Below are 15812 nucleotides of genomic sequence, written 5' to 3'. Positions count from 1 at the left end.
CAGTCGGGTGCCAGACGCCGCTGGCTGCTTGGCCATGCGGACAACTCTCAGCGCGGGCGCAGCACAACACCACACAGCAAAGCCCAGGCCGAGTACCGTTCGCACCGAAGCGTACCGGAGCTACCCTTTGATTCATGGGGACCTGCTAGCCGCGACTCCCAGTCTCTCCGCACTCGCATCGCCGAACGCGGCCTATGTCTCCCCCGAACGCAGCTCCGCAACCCGCCGCAAGCCAGGACCAGCCACATGAAGAGCCGCTGGAAGACGCACACGAGGGGCAGGAAGACCGCCTGAACGCGTCCACTGGAGCTGCAGCGGGGCAAGTCGAGCAGTCTGGAGAGGAGAAGAAGGCCAAGCAAGACGACGGCGCCAAGGCGGGGCAGGCTGCAGAGGCTCGAGGAGAGAGGTTGGCAGACGATGGCGTAGCGACTGCGGACACCAAGCCAGTCGAGAAGGCGCAAGAGGCGCAAGAGGCGCAAGACTCGTCTGCCCCGGCACAGTGCGCAGAGACTGCGCCGGCGGAGACGAAGCCAGACGAGCGAACGTCTGCGGAGCTGGTCGAGCAGCTCACGGCCAAGACACAAGAGATCGCCCTCCACTCAACCCCGGCTCGAGCACCAACGCCCACAGAGAAGGCAGCCGGCAAGGCAGCCGGCAAGACAGCTGTCCGCTCGCCGTCACCGCCGCCCCCGCCGCCCCCGCCGCCCCCGCCGCCGAAAGACGAGAAGTACCTGTGCACAAGCAATGGGCCCAGTCGCTCGACGTCACCGCTGGCACGGCACGACAAGAGCGCGAGAAACTCGGAAGATGCTGCTGCGGCAGACTACACGTCCAAGCTGGACGGTGGTGCAGATGTCGCCAACGACGACCAGTCGGAGATCCAGAGCATCATGGAGCAGTTCGAGCACAGCAGCGGTGGCCCAGGCGCAGAGGAGATCACGTCGCCCCGTCTAGAGTTCGCAGGCCCGCTGCTCGAGTCCCCCGCCTTCCCTCCTCGCCAATCGAGCCTCGTACCCGTCGACAAGCCACTCCCAACCCCGGCCGATGACACAGCCTCAGTGCACTCTCTCCAATCACCTCCGCCGAGGGCGTCGTCGCTGTATCGCGTCGGGACGAATACATCCTTCGTCGAGCCTACGTCGCCCAGCGCACATGCACCGCAGTACAAGCCCGCGCAGCCAGCTCCAGAGCCCGAGCCAGACCTGCCCTTCGACTTCCACCGCTTCCTCGAGCAACTCCGCCACCGCACCGCTGACCCCGTCGCCAAGTTCCTGCGCTCGTTCCTGCTTGAGTTCGGCAAGAAGCAGTGGATGGTGCATGAGCAGGTAAAGATCATCGGCGACTTCCTCGAGTTCATCAGCAAGAAGATGGCACAATGCGAGGTCTGGCGAACCGTCTCCGACGCCGAGTTCGACAACGCGCGAGAAGGCATGGAGAAACTCGTCATGAACAGGCTGTACAACCAGACGTTCTCTCCTGCCATCCCTCCTCCAGAACCAGCCTCACCGCGCAAAGGGCGACGCCGCCAAGAACCAGCCGGACCCGGGCGACGGGGCCAACACCAAGAAGACGTCGAGCGCGACCAGGTCCTTGCGCAAAAGGTGCGCATCTACAAGTGGGTGCGCGAGGAGCATCTCGATATCAAAGACGTTGGCGAAAAAGGCCGCAAGTTCCTCGCGCTCGCACAACAAGAACTGCTCAAGATCAAAACGTACCGCGCGCCCCGCGACAAGATTATCTGCATCCTCAATTGCTGCAAAGTCATCTTCGGCTTCCTACGAACCTCGAAATCGGACCAGTCGGCCGACGCCTTCGTCCCCCTACTCATATACACAGTCCTACAAGCCAACCCCGACCACCTCGTCAGCAACGTACAATACATCCTCCGCTTCCGGAACCAGGACAAACTCGGCGGCGAAGCCGGTTACTACATCTCCTCGCTCATGGGCGCCGTGCAATTCATCGAAGGGCTCGACAAAACCTCGCTCACCGTGACAGACGAAGAATTCGACAAGAACGTCGAAGCAGCCGTGAGCGCAATCGCCGAGAAACACGCCCCTGAGTCTGCGGAAATCCATCCAGAATCGGCTGCCGGGCCGGCGCATCTGCACCCGAGTACATCGAACCATCGCAGAATGCCGTCCCCGCACTACCACCACATCAGCGAGAAGTCCTCGCCCTCGCGACCAGAGGTCATAACCCGGAACTCGATGGACGCGCAGACCGCAGGCCCACGGCGCTCGACTTCGCTGCGCAACCGCTCCAAACAGGAATCTGACGACTCCCCCGAGGAAGAGAACGCCGCCGTGGCAGGACTGTTACGCACGATCCAGCGGCCGTTGAGTACAATTGGCCGCATCTTCAGCGACACCGACACGCACGCGACTTCCTCTTCAGGAAGTTCAATGCCAAGGAGCAGTTCCACCCCGCTCTCCCCTAATGCGAATCACCAGCAGCAGCCGGGGCATGAGCGCTTCCCCGGCGCCGCTGCTTCGTCCCAACAGCTCCATCCGCATCAACAGCTTACTCATCAACAGCTTACCCATCAACAGCTTACCCATCAACAGCTTACCCATCAACAGCCTAACGAGAAACCGCGCCTCCCCTCCGAAGAATGGCGGCAGCGCGAACGGATAAGCGCTGAAGATGCAGCGGCGCGGCAAGCGAGCGCGGAGGCCGAGCAGGTGAGGAGAATACAGGTGCAGGAGCATAGGGTGGTGGTGGAGACGCTGACGGGCATGTTCCCGCAGTTGGATCGGGATGTTATCGAGGACGTCGTTCGGGAGAAGGAGGGCCGGTAAGTCCAAACCCCAATTGACAAGATCTGTGAACAAGGCGTGCTGACCGAAAGCAGGGTTGGACTGGCGGTTGATGCCTGTCTCGCGCTCGCAAACCCTTGAGTGCCGGCGACGTCGTTGATGCGCGGAGAAGGACGAGAAGAGGAGCATAGCACGTGAGCATATAGCAAGCAAGCAGATTATCAACAACGATCAATGCGACAAGCTCGGTCAGTTCAACAATGAACCGCGTGCCAATTCTACCACGTCCCTGCAATATCCAAGCTTATTCGAGCCGTCTTGCTATACACCGCTTATCCTACGCCTGACAAACTTGTGCGTCTTGGTGCCATTGTATCACCGATCAACACCGCGTTCCATACCTCGCAACTTCCAACTTCCTGCTCCCGCATGCAGACCTTGCTGGTTCGCTCCTCATCGCTCGAATATCCTGGATGGGACAACGTCACTGTACATCCTTTATCTACTGCCCGGCATCATGCTACTCGCATTCGCTCCAACTGCAGGGCCATGCCACGCGCGTGTTTGAGTAGAACAGATGCGGCACAGCCTCTCATCTCAGATCGCGTTGCGTGGAGAACGAAGAATACCGGGTGGGGAGTATATGGTAATGGATCGTATGGCGTGTTTGGAAGACTTGGGATGTGCAGTGTGAGTGTGTGCGTCTGAAACAAATTGCTTTTGTGAAAGTCGGCGGGAGCCCTCGAAATGTGTCCAGATCTGTCATGCGGTAAGCCTCTCATCCTTTGTGGAGCACCCGCTGCATGTTCCTTCGCTGAAGCAGCACCAGTACCTGACGCAATACGAGGCTCTGCTGCACAAGCCTCCACCGCCTCCACTGTCGGTTTCTGTCTCGTACTGCTGTGATTGAGATAAGCCTTTTAGCATATCCTAGCGCCGCGCTAGGCCGGTCTACGAAAAATCCTCCACCTCCACAGTTCTAGACCGAGTCGACCACACTGACACTGCGGGGGATACCGACTTTTAGTGACGGATTGATCGGAGACCGATCGGCAAAGCTGCGTTTCGCTAGTCAATTGCGTGGCCTCGTATGACGGCTGCAGGTACCAGCGCCTAACTTCTTCACGACAGCAAGAATTTGCTGTTGAGCTTCGCTTCTTGACTCGTCTGTGCAGCCGTGAATTGCACCGGTGAGGCGTTGTAAACCCATCCATGACTTTTCATCTCCAGTTTCCGTGACCGGCGCCTTGGTTCCATTGCACTGCGCCGCCATCGTGAGTCGTACCCTGTGCCCAAGTGTTGTCGACCTGGCTCGGCGCTTGCTGATGCTGTACCTGTCCTGCGTGGGGCCAGTGCGTCCCGTCTTGCGAGGCTGCATGCGAGTGTGCAACACCGTTTTCTCGGCCTTGTCCTCCTGAATGCTGCCGAGCTATACCCTGACCATAGACCATGGCTCTACGCTTCCCATCGGTCGGTTGGGGCATATCAGGGATCGGCTGCGGAGAAGGCGTTGCGTACATATGCGGATGCTGTTGCTGAGGTTGGGGAGAATTGTCGTAAGGTAGCGTCTGCTGGTACGGACTCTGTGTCGCCGCATCAAATGGGTTGCCTGTGTAAGATATAGACCCTGAATAGGGGCTGCTCTGTTGCGGGAACAAAGCTGGCGGTGTAGTCGGGCCTGGGTACATCGTTCCGGGCGTGTGTGGTGAGACGGACGGCATGGGTACCCACTGAGGAGGGTAGGCTGTTGTGGGCATCTGATGTGGTGGAGGGGAGGTATGCGGCGACGTTGACTTGCGTTGATAGAGTTGCGCTGACAGTGCGGCTGATTCCCTCTGGAAGCGGTCTCGCCAGTGTGTGAAGCCAAAACGGAGACCAAAATTGGACAATATTTGCGTGAAGTCGTTGAGGGCATTGATCGCTCGCATTGTTGGATCAAGAGGCGTGATCTGCCCTTCCGGTATCTGAGGCGTGGGAAATGGCGGTGGGCTAACCTGCGCAGGAGGAGCGAGCGGGTCGTCCGAGGCCATGGGCGGAGTTGACGTTGCTGGAGGCGAGGGTGGTACCGGGTTGAGAAGGACGTCTAGATTGCGCGAGAGCACATCGACGAACTGCCTACCAGTCATGTACGCCCGCATGGCGTCGTAGAAGGTGACAGGCGGCTTGGTGGTCGTCGAAGGCTTGGTAAGTGTGGCGAGCAAGTTGATTGAATACGAGATGCAATGTTCGAAAATCAGCCGCTGGGCATACTCGTCAATGTGAGGTACGCGTGGACTCGGCGACAAGATGTAGACGTAGCTGTAGAGTAGCTCCAGCTCAAATCCGGCTTTGAACGCTGGCAGAGTGCTTTGCGGTATGTCGTCAAACCACTGCGTCATTCTCGCGTACTGCTTCCAGATGTACTGATATGCTTCCGGCCAGGGTTCACGTCCAGATTGGAACAGGTCCATGTACCACTCGGACTGGATCTCACGAATCCTGAACAGATCGAGCGCGGAATCAAAGTTCTGCAAGAAGACCACAGCCTGCGGTGAGGAGTATCTTGGTGATGTAGCAGCGTTGTGGAAAGGGAAAACCACGTGGGTTGCTTCGTCCGAAAACGAGAAAGACCTGGTCTGCACAAGGGATGTGGATCTGCGACTCAATTAGTAGAGGAGCGGTATTGGCATAAGTGCTTAACATACCGGTCGATTGCGTAGACACACCAATATACTCGCCTTCGTACCTCGAGCTTGCTTTTTGACACCGCAACGTTCCTCGAGGGATCTTGATGGATCCCAAGATCTATCATTGCTCTCGAGGCCGCACCAATGAGAGTCCAGCTGTCAAAGTGGTGCGGGTCCATGGCAGCATAGATGGTGAACAAGACCAGGGCTTGAATGCTTGTCACGTAGCCAGGATGCAGCACGTCTTCGACATTCTCGAGGGCAGCATTGACATGGCCGACGGCATCCGAGTAATGAGTGTCACCTCGCTGCTCAGATTGCGACAAACAGGCGATGGCCAAGACCATGCGTACAATCCATCTGTCCCAAGGAGTTGCGACATCACCCTGTTGGTAGATGGCATCTACCGAAGCATACAGGGCAGCTTCTTCGAAGACTGGCACCAGAGTGAAGATATTGTTCAGGAAGTGCTGGATCAGTGGTATGGCAGCATACTTTGCGGGCAGAGCTTTGTGTAGCCCAGTCGGCAGAGCCTCTTTTACAGCAGCTGACAAGATCAGTCTAGCATACGACATCTCGGTTGTGAAGCCATAAAAGTCTCTTGCGGTAGCATTGACCGCGCTGTGAAGTCAGTAATTGCTCGAAAGTCATGTTGGCTCACTCACAGAAGACCAAAATCGGAGACCAGCTCATCGATCTGTGATGCCTCCTTCCGCCGTGCTGCACGCTTGCTGATGGGTTTTGGTGCTTTCAGGGTGTCGACTGAAGTCCTCCGAGGGGTGGAAATTTCAGACGAATCCAACATCAAGACGGTCGATGACTTCCTCCTATTTCTCGACTCCAGGATCTTCTTCTCCAACCGCTCGACTCGTGCTTCGAGTGTGGCAACATAGCTCCTTTCCTTGCCTCTTGCAAACTGGTCGTTTGTGCTTGAGCATTCTGAAGCACGATTCGACTTTTCACATGCTGTGCAGGCTGGCAGCTTGCCATCGCATTTGACTTTGGCTGCTCGACACCGCGAGCAAGCGGCGACAGGCCGGCTCACTCGGAGGAGTGGTGTCTCTAGGACCATGAGGTCGTTGCCTTCAACAGAGGGGTAAGCTTCCTTGGACGTGATCATGATGGGGAACGGCCGTTCGACAACCACGTGGTATGTGGACTCTGGGCAAAGCGGATTCTATACATGGAGAGGGGTCCAAGAACTCAGGCCAGCAGCAGGACGCGAGGGGCACCAGCTGTCTCACGCTTCGGCCCATGGCTACGATAAACAAGATGCACTTACCTGCTCGGTGCTACAGAAGACACTGAAGGAATAGCGTGGGAGGCCGCAAAGCAGGTCCGCGGATGCACGCAAGTTGACGCCTTTCCTTTCAGCTGTGCTGGCAGCGGTGGACCCTTTGGGTGCTGTTGAGCGGCCAACGGGTGGCGTTCCCAAGGGTTGGCGGTTGATTGCGCGCGCCTTCTGGCGTGAACTGGCCCGCTGAGGTTCTGGACCCTTGCAGGGCTCGTCAAACCTCGAATAGCCGCCGCCTGCAGAGAAGTGACTTCGAGAATCACAGCGGCGCTCGAAGTGAGACAGCTTGTGGACTGGTGATTGACAGGAGTGGAAGCTGCGGTGCCCTTTCGCCGGGAAAGCAGTGTAGGTAGTGGTCGAGGCCCAATATGAGCAGCGGCCTATCACGGTGGTTGCCTCGGCTGCAAGAGAGGACCAAATCTAGCTGCCTCTGCTGCACAGTCTCGACCTGTCATCATTAAAGCTACGCCCGCGCCAGCAGCAGTTTTGTTCATTCCCGCGTTCTTTATCGCACCGTCTGATTGGCGCAGCGGTGCTTTGGGCCGTGTTTTTTTCCTTGTGAAGGCCGGTCAGGGACGCGCAAACGTTTTGTACATCAAAACACCCGCGCTGGGATTCCGACAGGCCGCTGCATTTCCCTGGGACGTGCCGCAGGCTCGGTGCCCTCATTGTGTGCTGTCGCAGGCCTCAAATCCTGTCACCACTGCCCTCTGTGCCCTTGTTGCTATTCCTCCTGTTATGGACGTGCGTGCCGATCTCCCCACCCCAAAAGCCGAGCCTTATAGAATAGCAGCACGTCACCCTTCACGCCTGAGGTGACCGCCGAAACATGGAAGCCGCCGATGGCGCAAACGGGGTGCAGGGCAGCAGAATTGCGCACACACTGACTGCGTGTTGCAGGTGTAGGACGGTGAGGACGCCCTGATCCCCGTAGGCAGCGTGACAGCTGTGGTTGTTGAGTGACTGAGGAACTGCGACTGACATTCGCCCCGTTGCAGCGTAAGACACGATGTGACCCCGGACTCCCTCGCTGCGGCCCCTGCGAGCGCACCAACTCGCACTGCGAATACTACGACCCCACGAAGGGCAGGAAGATCCCCCGCAACTACGTCGTGCACCTGCAGCATAAGGTGCGCGAGCTCGAGAAGCAGCTGGCGGACCTCGAGAGGGACGATGTCGAGCCTGATGCCGAGGACGTCATGCGTGGGGCAGCAGCGGTGCGTGTGCAGGACACCGACGAGTCCAAGTTCCTGGGGCCCTCGAGTGGCATCACGATCACGCGGCTGGTAATGCAGCTGGCGAAGCAGTTCACCGAGTCGAAAACCATATCTGAGATTGTGCCCCACGCACGGCAAAAGTCAATCAAGGCCACGTTCAAGCAGGAAGACGAGCGCCCAACGTCAAAGGTGTACCCCCTGGTCAGCGACGTTGCGGCTGAAGAGCTGCCAAATCGAGATCTCACCAATCTGCTAGTCGAGCTGTTTTACTGCAAAGGCACGTATGACCTGCATTCAGCCCAGCCGTAGTCTACTAACAGTCCTCCTAGTGCACCCCATGTACCCCATATTCCACGAGCCAACCTTCACCCAGGACGTCGAGGATGTATACAATGGCTCCACCGACCCCTACCAGAACTACTGTCTGCGCATGGTCATCGCCATCAGCCTGCAAAAGATGGACACGCAATATGCTGGTCTCGCCGACAGCTACTATCTTGCCGCCCTGAAGTACTTCGAAGCTGCGATCAAGCCAATGAACCTTAAGACACTGCAATGCTTCGGCCTGGTAGCTGGATACTCGCTTCTCACGCCTACAAGAACTGCAGTCTACTACATCATCGGTCTCGGTATGCGACTTTGCCAAGCTCTGGGATTGCACGAAGAGAAGACGGTCACGAGAGGGCCCGGTGGTCGGCCCGCTGATCCGCTTGAGGTTGACATGCGGCGGCGGCTCTTCTGGAGCTTACTCACCATGGACTACGGTCTTTCGCACAGTCTAGGAAGACCGGCCCATTTCGCTGCGAGACGTCAACACATTGATGTGAATTTTGCTGAGCTCGTCGACGATGTATACATCTCCAGGGAAGGCATAAAGCCGGCACCACAGGCCTCGCTCAAGAAGTGGATTGGCATTCACTTTTACAAGATGCGGTTGTTGCAGCTGGAGATTCGCAAGAAGCTATACCAGAAAAAGACAGACGAACCACAGAACGACCAGCATCCATGGTTCGCGGAGATACAAAATAAGATCGAGGCGTGGCGAGATACAAGCCCTGAAATGGACGGTGGATCCGGCTTGAACAAAGTCTGGTAAGTATGTAATTTCTCCATACTCATTGTTGCTGATTGATTCAGGTTCATTGGACGCTACAACACCATGGTTGTCTTTATCTACCGTCCTTCGCCGCAGGTACCAAGACCCTCGCTGCAAGCTGCCATACGTTGTTACGATGCATGCCAGTACAACATCTACATGAGTAAGAGGCAGATCGATACAAAATCTGTTGATGTCACATGGATTTTCGTACAGGCGATCTTCATGTGCATCAACACCATGCTTTGGACCTTGTCCTACCAGGAAGTGCGTCTTCTACACAGCCGTGAAGAGGTTGAAGGACATTTGAACGTAGCAATGGAATCAATCAGACTTGCTTCTGACCGATGGCCCGGTGTTGCGTCAGCCATGGAGCTGTACCATAACCTCATTGGGGCGTGTATGGAGATTTACAACAAGGACGGTGATGTGCCCATCACGGCCAATTCGCCATCCGACTGCGCTTCAGTTGTCTCAGGCAGTATTGTGGATGGCAACAACAGATCTCGGACAACGAGCCCTGCGACAGCGTCCACCGCATCGGTGAGCACGCCCTCGGACAACGTACAACCGCCGTTCGGCTATTTACCAAACCAGGGACAGCAATTCTTCGGCCACGAACATGTGCGAGCTAGCTCTTCGAACTTTGCAAGCTCGCCGTCAAGTCAACACTCGTCTTTGCAGCCACCCCAGCAGCCTCAGCAGCACTACGATCCGAGCCCGAAGACCTCGGTCGATGCGAACGTGCCGATATTCAGCTATCCGCCTACTACACAGTTTACTTCGCTTCCAACGACATTCGCCGAGCTGCCTCAGTGGAACTCAACTTTCACAATGCCTCAGCAAGACCCATACAATGCACCGACAATGCCTCTCACTTCGCCACTGTACAATGAATTCTATGCGGCGAACCAGGGCTACGAGATGGCTGATTACCTTAACCCAGGATGGAGCCAGGAGGCCAGAGCTAATGGTCTCAACCAGCAGCAACAGATGCAGCTCATGCACGACTTCGAGATGAACGAAACAAGCAAGATCGAGGAGATGATCCACCAGAGCCACCAGCTGTTCATACCGCCACAATTGCAGACGTTCTCTTGAAAACCCAACAAACATTCTGCGGAGTCATATGTACCACCGCGAAGGAGTATGTTTCACGGATGAATATAGCCCCAGCAGGAAACTTCAGCGACGACCTAGCGACTTCCGACCGACTCGTATCCGACGGAGGCAGCTACTTTCCGAAACGTCGCTCGTCAGCCACGCGCATTATGCCGCAAAATGCCGGTGGCGCTCGTAAGGCTGTGGATCCGGTTACTAATCGGGCGATCTCCACCCGGGGTCAGCCCATTTTTGGCCAAGGAGTGCCGAATTGAGTTGCGCATGACTCGAGACCAGCTCACTTACTGTGGCGAGGCTGGTCCACCCCAGACTGGGGTCTCGCTGCACAACTTCGCCGCTCCTCGTATTTCCGTAGACGGAAATACAATATGACGCGTGTGTAGCCTCGCCTCGAGCGTGTCGCTACATTGTAGTGACCAGCACAAAAGAACAGCAGCGCGATACACATGTGCTTGTATCGAAGGAGAGGCTCAACAGTGGTGTGAAGCCTCATAGGTGGATGTGCACAGCAGGTCTGAGCGCACCGCCAACATGTATAATCAAATATTATTATTTGCGCCGCGCCTTCCTTCGCCATTGTCATCCCATGTATATCCGTGCAGTTTCCGCGCATGTGTTTCGTTCCTATTGACATGACACCTTACTGCTATCTTCAGTCGCAGACGTTATGAGCTCCTTGACCACTTGCGCACAGATCTTCACAAGCTGTTCTTTACATTTCCCACGAAACAGCATCTGATTTTGATGCTTGTATCAAGGCAGAGAGTTTGGCATAGGAAGAGCACTCATGTTGACACTTCATCGTTCTCGTAAAATCGGTGTACACTCGCGAGCTGCCTCACCGACGCCGGAACGCACACATTTCAATTTTGAGATTGCAAAAGAACGAATGGTCTGCAGCCGCGATCAAGGGGACTTTGCCTTCACCTCCGCCACGGGTCATCGGTACACCAATAGGAACAGCGGCTGCCTAGCGAGTTTTGACCGGTTAAGTCTTCACCTCGCGGTTCACACCTCAATGTTCAGTCTCTCCATCGATCATTATACCGAATTTCCTCTGTCGTCATGACCTTTATCAGGTGCTGGACTGACAGCTTCACTGACGAGGAGGCACTGACCAAACTTCGTCAACGCAAACGCGCAACTCGTCTGAGATGCGACCTTACACCTCACATTCGGCGCCGCGCGCTCGCAATCCTCAAGACAGCCATCTTGACCAGCTCACACGTAAATTCGAGCCGAAGCGATTTGGTGGTGCGTATATTGCAAAGCGCATTATCGCGCACTGGAGACCTGTTCATTGAGCAAGAAGCTTAGAAAACGATAAGAGCTTCGCTACCCACTCGAGGCGCACGGCAACAAATCGGCGCCGTCTTCCTGGCCGATGCATGAGAGCTGTTTGCAGCAACGAAAGTCATTAAGAGGAGATGGTGAGCAAGACCCAAAGACGGAACTAGCCTCTAACCCAGTCCAAGAGGTATGTTTGTAGCGAAGTTTGATCTGCACAATCTCATTAGTGAAAGGGCAAAGACGCAGGCAGCAAAGATCAAACAGCGGTACCCGACCCACAGCAGTCTCACAACGACACCCCGTCTACTCTCGCCGTCGAACCCTCGAACTTGGCCCCCCTGCCCCAGAGACGCCGCAACATGGAACGCAAGAGAACTCAATCCTCCTCCACGCAGGATTCGTCAACAGCCGGCACCTCGAGGCCTGTATCGCCGTCCTTCACACTCACAAACGCGCCTCAAAATCCAACGACACCACCCGACACCCCACCCCAACCTCACCGACCCCAGGGACCCCCAGCTTCCCTCCTGTCATGCTCACCAACCTCAACACAACCATTCTCCCTGTCCTCCGTCACCTGCGCCATCACCTACCCCGTCCTCCCCTCCATGCCCTCCCGCGACCTCGCACCCTTCCACAAAGGTGCCCAAATCGCGCTAGAGAATATATTCGACGACTACCTGCGCAACACAGGTATGAGTCTGTTAGAGTGATACGCGATTTGGGAGATAAAATGCCGGTTGTTGGTGGGAAGAGGGATGATTGGGAGAGGAGGTGTGTGCTTGAGGGGGCGGAGTGGGTGTATGAGGCTGTGAGGGAGTGTTGGGGGGTGATCATGGGTGAGAATCTTATGGAGGAGGAAAATGACGATGGAGTCGGTCTCGAAGCGGGAGACAGACGCAATAGTAGGAGGGGGTATGAGGTGCATGGATACGCAGAGGAGATGGATCGAGACGGCGAAGACAGAGCAACTGAGGATGTGCGAAATAATGGCGCAGAGCACCGCACACCTCAAGACGAAGTAGAGTCTGAAAGAGGTTTAGGGACAGAGGGGTCGGGGCGTGCTCCTGGGACGATCGAGTTTGACGAACTCGACGACGATGACGAGATTGAGCCTGACGAAGGAGAAGACGAATCCAAGGAGATGGAACGCGATGGAGCAGAGGCGCAAGTCGTGATATGTTTGCTGCGCTTGCTGCGACGATGGACCGAGATGCAGATCGAGAAAGCAGTGAAAGAGGCCTGAATCTTGATGGCAAGTGCTGCTGTGCAAACCTTTCGCAAAACTGGGACACACAAGAATCAAAGAAAAGACTGTTTGCAGCGATGCTCGCTTTTGAATGTAATAACTCGAATATCACATCTTGTTATTATACATTGCGTGAACTGGCCTTCACCGCCACCAGAATAGGGAAATCTGAAGCTTCCGGCATGGTGCGGAATCCAATTGTAAGGCTGCATGTGCGTTCCGAATGCGGTGCAAGAACGCTATATTGCAGATCCGCAACCATTGCACAGGCACACCTGGCCAGATCTGCACGCTAAAATCGCACAACAATCCTAATCCAACATCATTCTGCACGTCAACCCTCACCATCACATCGAACACATTGGCGTTACCTGGCTTTGCTCGAAAATGCTTGTGAAGCTCAGGTTGCAAATGCTGTAGTGCGCATGTTTCCACGACAACCTGTCACCGCGTAGCTGAAACGGCTTACGCTCAGCCGTTGCATACTAAGCTTCAGCAAGCTTGCGGAACGGCCCTGTGAACACCATGTTTCAACGCCGTTTCAACGGAACAGCATGTAGCCGTAAGATGACCACTCGTTCTGAATTTTTGCAATTCCGTTCATTCTTCACTTGACGTCCTCTGACCATCGGCTCTTTTGGTGAGGTGGAACACAAAATGCTGCTCAAATTCATTGCATTGTTTATGACGATTGGCTGCACATATGCGTTGCCAACAGTGACTTCGTGGCAGGCGCAAGGGAACCGTACCTGCGATGCGCGGAAAGTTACTCAATTGATAGGAGGCATACAAGAGAACATGTTCATCCAGAAGCAAGAATTACAAGGGTGCGTCCTTCACCTCCACCACATACCTCAATCCGCACTCCTAACACAGCTTCATTGTACTCAATCTTCCCAACCAGCGACTAATGACTCATCCAGTCTCCAAACCCTCCAAACCCTCAGCACCTTAAGCACCCCTCTCGTACCACCCGCCAACGGCACACAATCCGACTTCCAACTCAATCAATTCTCCATCACCATAACACAACTAAAAGCCATCGCCGTGCGCGAGCGCAATCAAAGACTCGCCGACGAACTGAACAGCCCCAGCGCCAAGGGGCTGGCAATCGTAGCACAGTCACAGGTTGCTGTGATGATCGATATGAACAGTGTTAAGGGTGGTGGGGAGGGTGATGCGAAGCTGTTGGGTGAGCTGGTGATGAGGGTAAGGTATGCAATGGCGCAGAATGGGGAGAATTTAAAGATGGCGGATATGGGATGCGGGAGGTGATGAGGGGGTTACGGATGGCTGGTATGCGGATGGCGAGGTGAAAAGAAGATTTTGCGGTGCGTGATGCCATGGCACACCGCGCTGTCCGGTGGTCCGCTTGCTATTGTGCACGCCACACAATTGAAAAGTGGTATGTGCTGGTTTTCCCGACAACAGAGCTGCGTCTCCCAGCTATCTCTGGTGTTTAAGAAGCTATTCTCCCGTCTTCAAGCTTCTCAATGTCCCATCATCTTCTTTTCCTTGTCACCCCTTTACCCTGTACTATCTTGTATGTTGCGCTGGCGCTTTTGCTTCTATCGTCCTGGAGACGACTTGCTTTCACTTTACACTACTTCGACCTCAATACGCTCAGCCCTCGCCACAACTCGCTTCCCACACGCTACGCAATTCCCACCTAGTCACGCGCAGCTTTCGTCATAACAACGCGCTCTCCACGCTTCGCTTCACCTCACCTCCACCTTGGCCTTTTGGACTTGCCACGCTTCCTGCTAATCAGCAATCACTCGACGTGTAACGTGATATTCTCCACGTCTTCACCATCAACTCCTCTACGATCAATTTCGAAATTACAAAGATGGGACGCCACGGTCGACTGACTCACGAGCGTCTTGTCACCAGCCTTGAACGACTTCACGGCGCAGTCGGAGTTCAGTTCCCAGATTCCAAGGACTTTGAACGTGCCCAAAATCTTCAACGAGTCATCAAGAACGCGCTCACCGCTGCTCGTGCTGGCATGAGCGGCGCGTCCGCAGCAACTCCTGTGCAGCTGAAACGAGAAGTCGAGGCGCGTATTGTGGAGATCCATGAGCGACACAACGAGATCGATGAGCAAGAAGAGCACGCCAACAAAGACACCGCGAACAGTGCACTCCACTCATCCGCAGCTAACATTAACCACCCTTCACTGAACCCTTCCATGTGGAACAATGCAGCACCAAGACGCACACCATGCACCCCCGACAGCGGTAAAGAAAACACAACGCCCCCAGCGGCGCCCTCCCAGCACCCCGCCACTCGAAAGTCCTCCGCCGTGAAGAAAACCACGATCACCAAGCGCGTACCAAGCAGCAAACCTTCCACTATCGCAGGCATAAAAAAACGCCCATCCCGCACTACTCGCACCAAGCCCGCAGCTCAGCTTCCAATCACTACGCCACTGCTAGCAACAGACGAAGAAGACCGCCGCGCCGCCGCCGCCGCCCTCCTCGGCCTTGCTGAGCACAGCCCGGACTCTTCCTTTATCGCGCGTTCATCGTCAAGTGACATTACCCCGTCGACGGGTGGCAAGCGAGCGCGTTGTGTGTACGAAGACGACGTCATTTTCAATGATACCAACCATTCTCAGGAGTTCGCGAGCAGCTCTCCAGTGCAGAAGAGACGCGTGCTCGGACCTGGTGTTTATGCGCCGGTTCCGAGACTTTCTGAGGGGGTGGGTGTGAAGCAGGGATTTGCGATGGGTGTGGATTATGCTTTGCAGCAGTTGTCTAACAATGAAAAGTTTCGAGGTGAAGAATTGCGGGCGTGGGTTGGAAAGGAGCTGGGATTACAGGATTCACCACAGCTGTACAGACATTCGGACATGGATCACAATGGCGATGGCAGAATGATGGCGGTGCAATATGCAAGCCGTGGAACTGTGGATGTTGGGCTTGGAAACGGTGGGGGTGGTAGAAAGGGGTTTTGGGATGTTGTCTGACGGATGAGGAAGCACCACTGGACACCACGGCGATGCGTGTGGTGCCAATGGAGCATCTTGTTGACCAATCTTGAGAATATAGTAGGATATGAACGGCCTCGATCATGCACTGTTAGACAGACCACTTTCGGATTTAAGTTTTAGGATT

The 15812-nt window shown here is 55.5% G+C and overlaps 7 protein-coding genes across 7 annotated transcripts; 6 read left to right on the top strand and 1 right to left on the bottom strand.

The window, feature by feature from the left end:
- Positions 1-194: 194 nt before the first annotated feature.
- Positions 195-2900, top strand: BU25DRAFT_342317 (uncharacterized protein; the record flags this gene model as incomplete). Its single annotated transcript, XM_033702903.1, has 3 exons — positions 195-2494; positions 2639-2797; positions 2852-2900. 3 exons carry the CDS (start codon positions 195-197, stop codon positions 2898-2900), a joined length of 2508 nt encoding a protein of 835 aa, XP_033561363.1.
- Positions 2901-4795: 1895 nt separating this feature from the next.
- Positions 4796-6497, bottom strand: BU25DRAFT_303024 (uncharacterized protein; the record flags this gene model as incomplete). The annotated part of the gene is made up of 3 exons (XM_033702021.1): positions 4796-5393; positions 5444-6046; positions 6091-6497. Coding segments are annotated over 3 exons (1608 nt in total), but the record flags the coding sequence as incomplete, so codon positions are not given.
- A 1051-nt stretch (positions 6498-7548) lies between these two features.
- On the top strand, positions 7549-10133 carry BU25DRAFT_431746 (uncharacterized protein; the record flags this gene model as incomplete). Its single annotated transcript, XM_033708674.1, has 4 exons — positions 7549-7629; positions 7718-8213; positions 8266-9028; positions 9074-10133. 4 exons carry the CDS (start codon positions 7549-7551, stop codon positions 10131-10133), a joined length of 2400 nt encoding a protein of 799 aa, XP_033561361.1.
- A 1662-nt stretch (positions 10134-11795) lies between these two features.
- On the top strand, positions 11796-12183 carry BU25DRAFT_411234 (uncharacterized protein; the record flags this gene model as incomplete). Its single annotated transcript, XM_033706505.1, has 1 exon — positions 11796-12183. A coding segment is annotated over exon 1 (349 nt), but the record flags the coding sequence as incomplete, so codon positions are not given.
- BU25DRAFT_448907 (uncharacterized protein) lies at positions 12178-12711 on the top strand (the record flags this gene model as incomplete). The annotated part of the gene is made up of 1 exon (XM_033709613.1): positions 12178-12711. One exon carries the CDS (start codon positions 12178-12180, stop codon positions 12688-12690), a length of 513 nt encoding a protein of 170 aa, XP_033561359.1. The 3' UTR covers positions 12691-12711.
- Positions 12712-13461: 750 nt separating this feature from the next.
- BU25DRAFT_308697 (uncharacterized protein) lies at positions 13462-13938 on the top strand (the record flags this gene model as incomplete). The annotated part of the gene is made up of 2 exons (XM_033702097.1): positions 13462-13520; positions 13650-13938. Coding segments are annotated over 2 exons (348 nt in total), but the record flags the coding sequence as incomplete, so codon positions are not given.
- A 604-nt stretch (positions 13939-14542) lies between these two features.
- On the top strand, positions 14543-15664 carry BU25DRAFT_458963 (uncharacterized protein; the record flags this gene model as incomplete). The annotated part of the gene is made up of 1 exon (XM_033710248.1): positions 14543-15664. The coding sequence occupies one exon, from the start codon at positions 14543-14545 to the stop codon at positions 15662-15664; it is 1122 nt and encodes a 373-aa protein (XP_033561357.1).
- Between the last annotated feature and the right edge of the window lie 148 nt (positions 15665-15812).

This window comes from Macroventuria anomochaeta, assembly GCF_010093625.1.
Source record: "Macroventuria anomochaeta strain CBS 525.71 unplaced genomic scaffold BU25scaffold_18, whole genome shotgun sequence".
In the NCBI taxonomy this organism is placed as follows: Eukaryota; Fungi; Ascomycota; class Dothideomycetes; order Pleosporales; family Didymellaceae; genus Macroventuria; species Macroventuria anomochaeta.
Note: the sequence above shows the minus strand (reverse complement) of the source record. Positions and strands in the feature narration are given on the sequence as shown.